The sequence below is a fragment of the Bos javanicus genome, chromosome 11 (genome assembly GCF_032452875.1).
Source record: "Bos javanicus breed banteng chromosome 11, ARS-OSU_banteng_1.0, whole genome shotgun sequence".
Taxonomy (NCBI): domain Eukaryota; kingdom Metazoa; phylum Chordata; class Mammalia; order Artiodactyla; family Bovidae; genus Bos; species Bos javanicus.
In genome coordinates, this window is record NC_083878.1 from 48,668,368 (window position 1) to 48,680,908 (window position 12,541).

The window sequence follows — 12,541 nt, forward strand, 5'->3', positions numbered from 1 at the left end:
GACCAGAATTCAAAATGGGGAGTATGACTTCTACCAAATACATGTTGCTTTCACACTGTTACAAAGTCCGAAAAAATCCTAAGTTGGGCACAGTCTGTACATAAATACTCTGTCAGGTAGTGGTCAGTTCGTCGGCAGGGGTGGAGAGGGCCAGAGGGCGGGGAGCACCGGCCAGGGTGGCGGGGGTTGGGGCGGGGGTGCCATTCACACAGCGAGCTGGCCAGTGTTCAGCGAGTTCCTTTCCATGGGACTTCTCAAGAGTCTCTAACGTAGTTATATTCCTTTTGAAGCACCAGAGGGTTTTAATATTCAGTAGCTCAGAACTCGCCTAACCAGGGCACTCATTTTTCTTGGAATGTGGTGCAGGCCTGGTGTGTCAAATGGATCACTGCCATTTTCTCATGTATCGGGACCAAATCAGGTTTATCTCAGGCCAAGTAAAGAGATTAAGATGCCGTGTCTGGGCTCAGGCCACCATCAATTAGTGATGACTGCTGGGAGGTGAGGGGAGGGGAATTATTGGTGGAGGAGGGTGATACTTGAGAGCAGGTATTCGCCAATTGTCTAAAGCTCATGTTCCAGGCTATATTACATCATTTGGGACCTTGAATTTATTGGCAAACTAGTAAACGATGCAATTTTAAAATAGGTTAAAAAAAATTCTGCATAAATTACTATTCTGAGATAACTTTTTTGGGGCAGATTACTCTGGCAGAAAAGGAGACCTGCTCTCTTCCTTGGAGGAAGCAAGTCTGGAAAAATGATTGTGAAAAACACAGGGAGATGTTGCTTTTTTGGCTGAAGGACCTTCTTGGCTCAGGGAGCACATCCGCATTTTAGGGAAATGCGTTGAGTCACACTGGGGGTGTGAGCCTGTTGAGTCACACTGGGGGTCCTTCTGACCTTTCTCTGCCCACCCTGAACTTTCATATCCCCTCCTTGTTTCCAGGTGTTTGCCACAAAGCTGACCTACCCTCAACCAGTCACCCCCTGGAATGTTCAGGAACTGAGGCAGGCGGTCATCAACGGCCCCAACGTGCACCCTGGAGCCTCTATGGTCATCAACGAGGATGGCAGTCGCACAGCCCTGAGTGCCTCGGACCTCACGCAGCGGGAGGCCGTGGCCAAACAGCTTCTGACACCAGCTACGGGGGCCCCTAAGCCCCAGGGGACAAAAATTGTGAGTAACGGGCATATTTGGTCAGGGGCTTAGGCTGCTCATTTTGGGCTCCCCCGTGACTTCAGCTGTGGTGCCAGTGCAGGAGGGCTGTGAGAACTGTTCCTGCTCCCCCCACCCGACCCCTACCCCCCGCACCCCACAGGGGGCTGACCCCACCTGTGGGTGTTCCCTAGGGCCTCAGCACCATGAATAAAACTTCATTTGATCATCCCATGCAGGCAGCACAATTCCGGTTACATATTAGGGACGGAGAAATGCCCTTTCATTATAACTCCACTGTGATCTGCTGCCCTTAAACAGGGCTGCTCAAAGGTGGTCCTCAGCAGCAGCATTCCTGGAGCCATTTCCCAAACGCGGGAAATGCACGTTTGTCTCCCTTTTCCCCCATTCACTGCCCCGAATTAGACTCTCTGGAAATGGAACCCAGGAATCTGTGTGTTAACAAGGTCTATGGAGGGTTCCTCTGCACACTGAGAGCATGCCCTAGGAAGGAAACGTTCTGTGTCTGTGAAAACTGACTGATGTCAGCTGATGCTTCACTTTCTGGAGATAACTAGTTCTTACCTGTAGCACTATGTTAAGGGATCCCCAGGCTTTCTCTGGGCTCCCACGGAAAGAGTACAAGATCGATTAACAATGTCTGCTGAGGGCATAAGATGGGTGGATGATATCCCTTCTGTCTGTGTCAGGTAACAACCATTCCAGCTGGGAGGGGTATAGCAAACAACCCTCAACCAGGCAAGAGTGGCAGAAATTGTTGGAGTGAAACGGATTTGGGATTAATATATGGTGACTGCCCGAGTCAGGGAGTGATGGAGTGCATCGTCCTCACCCATCTACGTGTTTGTTGGGTTTCCCCTTGCCCTCTGACATGCCTAGACCCACTAGGTTTTCTTTTTGGTGGGTTCGAGCTCTACAGAGGACTATTGAAGCTTGAAGGAGCTTTGGTTGGAGGACAGAGAGGGAGAGGAAGCCTTGTCTTGGTGAGCACTGGTCCCCACTGCTCTTCACCGAGGCCTGTCCTCTTGCTTTCTCCCCATCTCACCATTGTCCCGAGGTCCAGCGGTTAACAGGCCTTGCGTCTTCTGCTTTGGCAGCCAGGGGCAGACAGGTCCAGCCACCTGTTTGTTCTTTTCGTATGTGTTAAGTGACGTTTGTGTTCAGGTTCGCAAACTTATCCTGCCATTTTTTTTTTTTTTTTTTAATAATTTTATTTGGTTTTGAGTGTGTTGGTCTCTGTTGCTACATGGGCTTTTCTCTAGTTGCGCCAAGTGTGGGCTGCTCTCCAGTTGTGGTACACAGCTTCTTACTGCGGTGGCTTCTCTTGTTGCAGAGCACCGGCTCTAGAGCACAGGCTCAGTAGTTGTGGCCTTTAGACTTAGTTGCTCTGTGGCATGTGGAATCTTCTGGACAGGGAATGAACCCTCATCTCCTGATTCGCAGGTGGATTCTTTACCACTGAGTCACCAGGGAAGCCCCTATTCTGCCATTCTTAAGAGCCCCATGTTTTGCTTGGAGCTATGTGAAAGATGCAAGAGAAATAAAGGTATATGTTTCTTAACTTAAGGTGAAACAAGACAACCACAAGATAACTTTCATGCTATTAAGTCAAGCATGTGAGACAGTAGGACACTTTGAGAGAAAAATTGAGAGAGGAGAGCAGGGTGGGGTCAGGTGGCGGCAGGGCCCACTGCAAGCTCTGTGTTGCACTTTGCCAGGCACCATGGACAAGCTCTTGTTGCCCTGGGGTGGACAGCCTGGTGGGAATGAGTCCATAAGTGTGTCACCGCTGTTGAGTGGTATGGCAGACATAAGGGGGCAGTGGCGGAGGGTGGTGACGGAACCCACGTGATGCTGAGAAGAAAGGAGGTGGGGTGGGCATGCAGGGCAAGTTTGAAGTCGCCAGAAGATGATTGAGGACCAGCCTGGGGGCTGCAGGGGACCCCAGGGTGAAAGGAGGGTACGTTTCCAGGGAGAGGATGGGGTTGGGGGTAGGCTGGGTGTCAGGGCTGTAGAAGAGAGAAAATGAGAAGGAATGTGGTTTCCAGTGCAGGAGATGAAATGCTCTGGAAGGAGGTGCGTCTGGGCCCCTCTGAACTGAGGTGATGGTGGAGAACCTAAGGGCCTATCTCACGTAAAAGGTAGAAGTGTGGGACCTCATTTAGGGTTAAGAAATGTAATTATCAGGACTTCCCTGGTGGTCCAGTGGTTAAGACTCCACGTTTCCACTGTAGAGGGCACAGGTTTGATCCCTGGTTGGGAAACTTAAGATCTGACAAGTCACATGGTGTGGCCAAAAAAAAAAAAGAAATTGTCAGAGAGTTAAGCTCTTTGAGCACAAAGTAGGACAGACAGAAAGTGGGGGGACCTATGGGAGCATGAGGCAGGTGGGGAGGATGCTGAGGGAGGGTGGGCAGCCGGGCTTGCTCTCAATGCCAGCATCCGTCCTCCACCTCTAGTCAAGACCAGCCCCAGAGTACCTTTGCATCTTCCCGAGGCACATAGGACGTGTTTGTGGAATTAAATATGAAGTTTAAGGAGAGGGAGAAAGGAAGATGCGTCAGATTTGCCCAGACCGAGACCACCTGTGACCCAGGAGAGCCGTTTGAACAAAGTGGGAGGAGTTGGGCCCCAGAACCTTTGTCATCTCCAACTAGAGCAAAAGTAGAAGGCTGGTGGGGCTCCTGACGTTACTGGGATGTGATGATGAGGCACAGGGACACTTCCTTCACGTGGCCGCTCTACATCTGTGGGGTTGGAAGTTGGCTTCAGAGAGGGCGGGTTGGCTTCACTGCACTTGCTGGGCAGCTTACGAGAGGGGATGGAGATGAGTTCTGAGCTGCAAGGAAATAAGGGAGGTTGGCCTTATCTGTCTCCTGGCTGAAGTTCACATCAGCATACTGTCTCTGCTTTCTCCCCTAGCCCCAGCATCCCGTCCAGACCTCCCCTTTAGTCCTTGAACTTGCCGTGCGTGCTGGGAACACTTTGTCCTCCCCAGACTCCCCAGCCATCGCCGCTCTGTACCTCAGCAAGGCCCTCATTCCTCAGGGGAGGAGCCTACACACGTTTTCAGCCAATGTGCGTGTGTGTACTCAGTCGCCCATTTGTGTCTTGACTCTTTGCGACCCCCTGGACTGCAGCTGCCAGGCTCCTCTCTCTCTTCATGAAATTTTGTAAGCAAGAATACTGGAGTGGGTTGCCATGCCCTCCTCCAGGGGATCTTCCCAATCCAAGGATTGAACCCATGTCTCCTGCATTGGCAGGTGGGTTCTTTACCACTGAGCCACCTGGGAACCTGAGAGTAAACATCTTAGGCTTTGTCAGCCACGTGGTCTGTGTTGCAGCAGCTCAGCCCCACTTCTGTAGCATGAACTGTGGAAGCCACCAGGGCAATACAAAGCCATTGGATTGGGCCGTGTTCCCAAAAAACTCTAGTTATAGAAACAGGTGGTGTGCAGTTTGCCACTTTCACACTTGCGTGGGATCCCCCTCCCTATGTGTCTCACCTCACCTCCCACCCTCATTGCCTTGTGGGGTCACTCCATGGGCCCCCACCTATTCCACTTAAAGTCCTAAACCCCTAAGGACAAGGGCGGGGTATTAGACCCTCCACTCTCCCCAGCACCCTGTGGACTGGACGGGTCCACGTTGAGGTGCGGGAGGCTCCATGGACCGAGCTGAGGATGTGGCTCCCCCAGGGCAAAGATAGGAAGGGACCTTTTGAAACAGAAGTGTTCCTTGTATCAGGATCTTGGGCTTCCCAGGTGGCTCTAGTGGTAAAGAACCCGCCTGCCAATGCAGGAAATGTAAGAGATGCGGGTTCGATTCCTGGATCAGAAAGATCCCCTGGTGGGAGGGCATGGCAACCCACTCCAGTATTCTTGCCTTGAGAATCCCATGAACAGAGGAGCCTGGTGGGCTACAGTACATGGGGTCACAAAGAGTCAGACAGGACAGTAGTGACTGAGCGTGCATGCACATATCAGGACTTGGGAACTAAGAATGATTTTTTTTAGTTTCCAAAACCTCAGTGATGTTGTATGTCATGTTTATATACATAGTCAAGTATGTGTGCATTCACAGCCTACTTGTAATTTGTGAAGTAGTTTTCTTGCTGAACACCTTCCATATAGATGAGAACTAGGCCAAAGGGCTGGGTTACGTGACTGGGAGGGAGAGACCCAGGTCAGGACAGACTGCAGGTTCGATGAGAAGTGGGAGGAGTGAAGTCTCTGCCCCTTCCCCTGGCCCTCGTAAATGGAGGAGGAAGTGGCCAGATTGGCCAAGCCTCATTTCCCGGCCCAGCAATCAGCCCCAAGAGCAGCTCTTTGGCTCTGGGTCTGCTTCTGAGAACTCTGACCTGGGCACTGGAGCATGCTAATTTTCACTGTGGTATTTATTTAGAGACAAGAGAAAGGAAGGGCCTCTGGTTTGGGTTGGCAAGGGGAGCACCCTGTGCTCCAGGGCTTCTGTTTGGATTGGCTGGAGCCTGCCAGATGGGCCTGCGAGCCTTCCCAGCTGTGGGGTTTGCTTATGCCAGAGGATGTCTCGAATTTGTGAGACTCCAATCCAAGGCCCGGCCTGGCCTTTGGGGCCTGAGCCACAGGTCTGGGCAGTTCCTCCCTTGAGAAGCTAAAGAAATAGACCTTCAAAGTCAGCTCAGGCTCCATGACGTGCCCTGGGCAGACACTCATGGGAATCCTCAGAATCCAGGTCTCCTTGGAAACATGGATGTGGGGGCAAGAGAAGGATGGGTTTGGATTCCTCAGGGAGCAGAAAGACCAAGTTCCTGCTCACTGCTTTGAGGACTGCCTTTTATAATTTGAGGGGTTTGCTCCCTGCTTCCCTGAGTTGGAGGAAACTTTCAGCCCAGCTGAGCAGAAATAAGGGGAGGCCGGTGGGTGCATCTCTTGTTAACCTTTAGCCTCTTTCTGTAACCAGCTCTCTGATCCAGCTTTATAATGTGTTTCCTCCAACCTATTACCTGCTGAGTAATTTGCGGAAGACTTGGGGTGGGAGGAGCGCTCACTGAGTCTCCATAATTCCTCTGGGCTGTTGAGGGCAGCATGCGGAATGATTGGGATAGCAGTTGCCTCATGCATTTGTTGGTTTTTTGTTTGTTTTATATTTTTGGCCACACTGAGTAGTTTGTGGGATCTTAGTTCCCCAATCAGGGATTGAACACAGGCTCTTGGCAGTAAGAGCACAGATTTTTAACCACTGGACCCCAGGGAATTCCCGTGTATTTGTTTTTTAAAATAGCATCTCTGTGCATCATTTAGGAAGCCCAGGAATTAATTAAGCTGAAGCTCTAATACTTTGGCCACCTGATACGAAGAGCCAACTCAATGGAAAAGACCCTGATGCTGGGAAAGATTGAGGGCAGGAGAAGGGGATGACAGAGGATGAGATGATTTGATGGCATCACCAACTCAATGGACATGAGTTTGAGCAAACTCTGGGAGGTGGTGAAGGGCAGGGAAGGCTGGCATGCCACGGTCCATGGGGTCTCAAAAGGGTTGCACACAACTTAGCAACTGAACAACAACAAAGATGAAAGGCCTTATACTAAAATCAGCTTTGTGGGAGGAGGTGTCCTGTCAGGAGGACATGACCAATGGCATATTGATATTGGTAAAGAGCAAGAAAGTGTGAACAGTGGTTATCTTTGAAGAGTAAAATTACTTGTGGTTTTCATTCTGTTCTATATTTTCTATATTCCCCCCCACAGTAAGCATATCACTTGTGCAGTTTTTCATGCTTCCTTTAGAAATAGTTGAAGATCTTTAAAAAAATTTTTATGAAAGTGGCACACGCTCATTGTAACATGAATAGCAGTTAAGACATGTAAAGGTCCAGGTGGTGATCTTTCTCTTCTTCCATGTCCCCCTGCCCTGAGGATCCCACATAGCAGCTCAGTAAGGATCTAAATACCTTTGTCCTCGTGTGTATAAACACAAAGAGTTGGATTGGATTTAAAATCACCTCATCCTGTCACCTTAGATGGCCTTCTCTGGTGGCTCAGATGATAAAAAAATCTGCCTGCAATGCAGGATACCTGGGTTTGATCCCTAGGCTAGGAAGATCCTGGAGAAGGGAATGGCTGCCCACTCCGGTATTCTTGCCTGGAGAATTCCATGAACAGAGAAGCCTGTGTGCTACTGTCCATGGGTCACAAAGAGTCAGACATGACTGAGCAACTGACACTAATACATCACCTTAGATGGCACCTGGATGGTTTTTCTTTTACTGAAATACATTATTGTCATTTTTTCAAGACTGGTATACATTTAAATCATCCTTTTTTAAAGGATCCCTGGCAGTCCCTGTTGACTCAGCTTCCACTTCTGGGGACCTGGGTTCAATCCCTGGTTGGGGAATTAAGATCCTGCATGCTCCATGGCCTGAACGCCCCATCACCAAATCCTTTTTCATCATTACATAATATTCCATAGTACATACTATGATTTATCTACCAATGCCCCTTCTTTGGGGCAGCCAGGTTTTTCCCTGTTTTTGCCACTGTTAACACCGGTGCATAAACATCATTCATAGAACCTTGCATTGGCACCTTTTTCATTCTGAAAGCCCAAAGGAAATGAGTTTTTAATGTTCTAAAATGTGCTGTGAAATTGCTTTCCCAAAAGACCATGGCAATTTAAACTTGTTATTAATTTTTAAGTGCCATAAAATATTTTCCAGGAGCATTGAACTGGGAATCAAGAACCCTGAGTTTCAGTCCTGGCTCTGAAGGATGAGGTTGGGCAAGTATTTCTGAAATGTGGAATTCACATTTGGACTAACGTACTCAGATGTGGCTGAGTACGTACTCAGAAGTCTGCCAAATCCTTTCAAGCCCAGGAGTTTTATGGTTATGTGTAGACCTGCTGTCTTAAGATGTGTCCATTTCTTTTTTCAGGTTAATTCTCTGGGGAATTCAAACTCCAGAAAGGTTGTGCATGTCTGAAGAAGACAGATATTACTGGACAGGGGCCTGTAGCATCATTGACTTATCCCTCCCCTGGAGGAGGAAATGGCAACCCACTCCAATATTCTCGCCTAGAGAATTCCGTGAACAGAGGAGACAGGCGGGCTATAGTCCATGGGGTCACGAAGAGTTGGACATGGCTTAGCAACTAAACAACAGCAATAGTCTGAGCCCAGAACTAGGACAGGACTCTGCTAGGTTAGCAGCTATTTCTCAGAAAACCTTAAGGCGTCTGTCTCGTAAACCAAAGAACCCTAACCATGCCAGTTTGAACCCTACCATGCCTGGTTCTTGAATTTGGATTCAGTAGTAGGGGCCTGTTTCCTCTGCAAAGTGGCATTTTGGGATTCCCGGATGGCTCAGTAGTAAAGAATCCGCCGGCCATTGCCAAGAGACCTGGGTTTGGTCCCTGGGAAGATCCCCCACAGAAGGAAATGCAACCCACTCCAGTATCCTTGCCTAGAAAATCCAATGGACAGAGGAGTCTGGAGGGCTGCAGTCTATGGGGTCACAAAAGGGTCGGACACGACATAGTAACTGAGCACGCACACACACTCTGAGTCCCAGAGGGACTTAGTAGTTATTTCTCATAGATTTCTAGGGTTTCACTCTGGACTGAAAGTTCCCCTTTTATTGAGTAAAACATGAGAGAGACAGAAGCCCAGGGCGAGGTGAGCCCTTGGCATTATAGCAGTGATACCAGAGTGGCCACTGCTCAGCCCGTCCTCTGCTGTGCCCGCAGGTGTGCCGGCATGTGAAGAATGGGGACATTCTCCTCCTGAACCGGCAGCCCACCCTGCACAGGCCCTCCATCCAGGCGCATCGCGCCCGCGTCCTCCCCGAGGAGAAAGTCCTGCGGCTCCACTATGCCAACTGCAAGGCCTACAACGCCGACTTCGATGGAGATGAGATGAACGCCCACTTTCCCCAGAGTGAACTGGGCCGGGCCGAGGCCTACGTCCTGGCCTGCACCGATCAGCAGTACCTTGTTCCCAAGGTAGGTCTGACCTTGAGGCTGTTCCATGATCATCACCGGCTTCCAACTTGGCAGTTCAGGTCAGGGCCCCAGGCAGCTCCTGGAGTCAGCATGGTCTGTTAAGCAGGAGCATTTGGAGCAGAGGGTCTTGGATTCTTCCGGGTGGGGTCTTCAGCCCCCTAGTTGCTTAGAGATAGGAGGTTTCTCTCTTGTTGCCTCTTAAGATGTCAGGAGAGAAGTTGTAACAGTCATCCCAGGAAGCCGAGTTCAGTACCTGCATCTTAGGTCTTGTCTTCCAGCCTGTTTGGATTCTACAATATATCAGCCTCTGGCAAGCCTTAGCACCCCACCTATGAGGATCCCCATCGTCCTCAGATGACTTTGATCCTTTAAGATAAGGGTTTTAAGAGACAACTTAACCCCCAGGGTTTGATCCCTGGGTCAGGAAGATCCCCTGGAGAAGGAAATGGCAACCCAGTCCAGTATTCTTGCCTGGAAAAGTCCATGAACAGAGGATCCTAGCGGGCTCTAGTCCATGAGGTCACAAAGAGTCAGACACAACTGAGTGACTAACATAATCCTGAGGGTCCAGATGAAATTCCCTGCAGCCCATGAGGAATCTCTACTGTGAATCCCTTCTTTTATAAACCGTTTGTGTCACAGCGATTCACAAATAACACACCATTCATTTGGGTTGTAATGTGGGGGTAGTAATAAAACAATAAAGAACCATGGCTCCCATTTACCAAGCACTTTTTCAAGGCTAGACACCATATGTAGCACCTTGGAGGCCTCTCCTTTTCTCCTCCCCACAGTCCTTGGAGTAGGTGCTATTAACAGCAACAATCACATGTGAAGAAATGGTGTAACATGTCCAAGGACACAGAGCTGGAATGGAAGAGGGTGGGGAGGAGGGGCCAGGAGCTCCCAGATCTTTGTGGCTTTTCTTCCTTTCCCTGGCGTGGGCCCTGCCACCCTTCCACAGAAGAGACAGAGACATCTGCACCCAGTAAGCATAGAGGCTGCTTAGAGATTGTCCCCTATCAGTTAGTGACCTCTCCTGGGAATTTCTCTTCCCCTATCCCACCTGGAGAACCAGGCAGGTGACCAGAATCCCAGCATTCCAGCCTCTTTTCCTACCAGACACACCAGTGTGGCTTCCTGTAGATCCAGTTAGTTGAACATAACTTTCTTTCCCTTTTCTGCCCACCCTGGCTGGCTATTGATTAGTGAAGGGGCTGACCGTAAGCAGGAGGGGTTAAGGGGCCCACTCAGGTCCCCAAGAAATTAGAAGAAATAGTTTGATTAATTTTTACTAACGGGTTTCCCTGATGGTCCAGTGGTTAAGACTCCGAGCTTCTACTGCAGGAGGTATGGGTTTGATCTCTGGTTGGGGAACTAAGATCCTGTATGCCTTGTGGTGCAGCCAAAAAGAAAAACATTAAACAAAAATGTTTTACATTAATAGTTTAGAAGAAATAATTATAAGGAAATTGACTAATTTGAAAATTGGCCTTTTATGTTTTCATGTAAATTACGTCAGTTGTAGCTGTGATGGTGGTGGCAATAAAAGCTACTTTGTCCTGAGCACTCCGTGTGCCTCAGGTACCACTCTGAGCAGTCTGCAACATTCTGGCTTAGTCCTCACCACAGCCTTAGGCGGCAGGTGCAGTTTTCAGGTGAGGAAACACAGGTGAGTGACTTGTCAGCCAGTGAAGAAGCTGGGACTCAAACCTAGCACCTTTGACCCCGCCAAGCTTGTGTGCTCAGCCTCCTGTGTTCTTAGTCCCCCTTGACAGGTGAGGCTGGGCCTGGGTGAGGGTCTGTGGAAAGAAGTGACTAACAGGACTGTGCCAGTTGTCTAGCCTGCTAGAGAGAATGTCACATTTTATCACGGTGGACACTACCAGTAAACAGCAGATGGTTCATTTTTTTTGCTGGCAGAGTGACCTCTGGACATTAGCCTCATCATTAGTTGGGGTGCTCTGAAGTGCTTAGGCCATTGAACTTGAGTATTCACTAGACCAATGTAGACTTAATTTTCATTGAATAAGATGGAATAGGTGACTTCATTGCTCATTGCGTACACTGTGTCCTGCAAAGGGCTGGCCTATTTAATTTCAGATGTGCCTCATCACATGCTCACCTGCCTGTGAGTATAGGGTCAGAGATAGAACAAAAATAAAGTCTCATCAATAAATTAATTTCTTAAAAAGTAAAAAATGGGACTTCTCTGGTGTTCCGGTGATTAAGACTCTGAACTTCCCCTGCAGGGGGCAAGGGTTTTATCCCTGGTCTGGGAACTAAGATCCCACATGCCACCTGTGCAGTTAAAAAAAAAAAAGAAAAGAAAAATCAGGGAAAAAAAGGTAAGAAACAAAAACAAGACAATTCTCGGAGATGACCTGAGAATTCACTTTACTTTCAGACACCTTCTTTTGTCAGCGGTAAAGAGCTTTTGATTCTTGATAAATGTTGTGTAAGCCCTTAGTGTAAGTGCCAAGAGGAGAAATCCTATTTTTGGTGATAGTTATAAAAATGAAGGGCTTTCCAGGTGGCGCTAGTGGTAAAGAACACGCCTGCCAATGCAGGAGACGTAAAAGATGTGCGATTGATCCCTGTGTAGGGAAGATCCCCTCAAGGAGGGCATGGCAACTCACTCCAGTATTCTTGCCTGGGAAATCCCAAGGACAGAGAAGCCTAGTGGGCTACAGTCCCTAGGACCACAAAGAGTTGGACACGACTGAAGTGACTTAACACACACACACATACATGCATAAAAATGAAGCATGTACTTTGATGGCAAAGTCCTGAGATGGCAAGAGTCAGTTTTCTTAATCCAGGAAAGCCATTTTTTGTTAATTTTTCTTGATGTATCTTTATTTCCCTATTGTTTTCTTTTCTCTTTGTTCATTGTCCCATTTCTTCTCTATTTTTTAGGTTTCTTTTCCTTGACTAACCATAGTACCCGATTTAAGTACATTTTATTGTTAGTTTTATGTATTTAATAGAGTTGCTTGTTGTCTTCTTAAAATAGATGAAGGGAACTTGATCTATTTCCTTTCCAAGAAAACAGTTACACTTTTTCATTTATATGTTTCTTTGTGGATTCTTCCTTTTTTCCCTTCTGTTTGTTTTATCTATTAAGGGCCACTGCTTCATGGAAAGTTTTTTTAACAAGGCTGGAGACGTACTTTCCTGACTTTGACTTACTCAGCTAGAAAATTCAAGTCACAGAATACCCTAATTCTCTAAGAATCCTGACCAAAGACATCTATTGTAATGTCGTTTTGCTGTGATGTTAAGTGGAATAGGATAGCTGACAATTATGTGGGTTTTTGATCAAGAGATAGTCTTTCTGATCCTAAGCAGATTTAGAAAATTCAGCATTATAAGT

General features: G+C 48.2%; 1 protein-coding gene across 1 annotated transcript in view; it reads left to right on the forward strand.

Annotated features, from left to right (window-relative positions):
* The window catches only part of POLR1A (RNA polymerase I subunit A), an 84,586-nt gene that overhangs the window by 25,073 nt on the left and 46,972 nt on the right, over window positions 1–12,541 (forward strand). Inside the window, exons 12-13 of the mRNA XM_061432653.1 lie at window positions 950–1,180; window positions 8,911–9,165. Coding sequence (XP_061288637.1) covers window positions 950–1,180; window positions 8,911–9,165 — 486 coding nt within the window. The remainder of the gene's footprint in view (window positions 1–949; window positions 1,181–8,910; window positions 9,166–12,541) is intronic.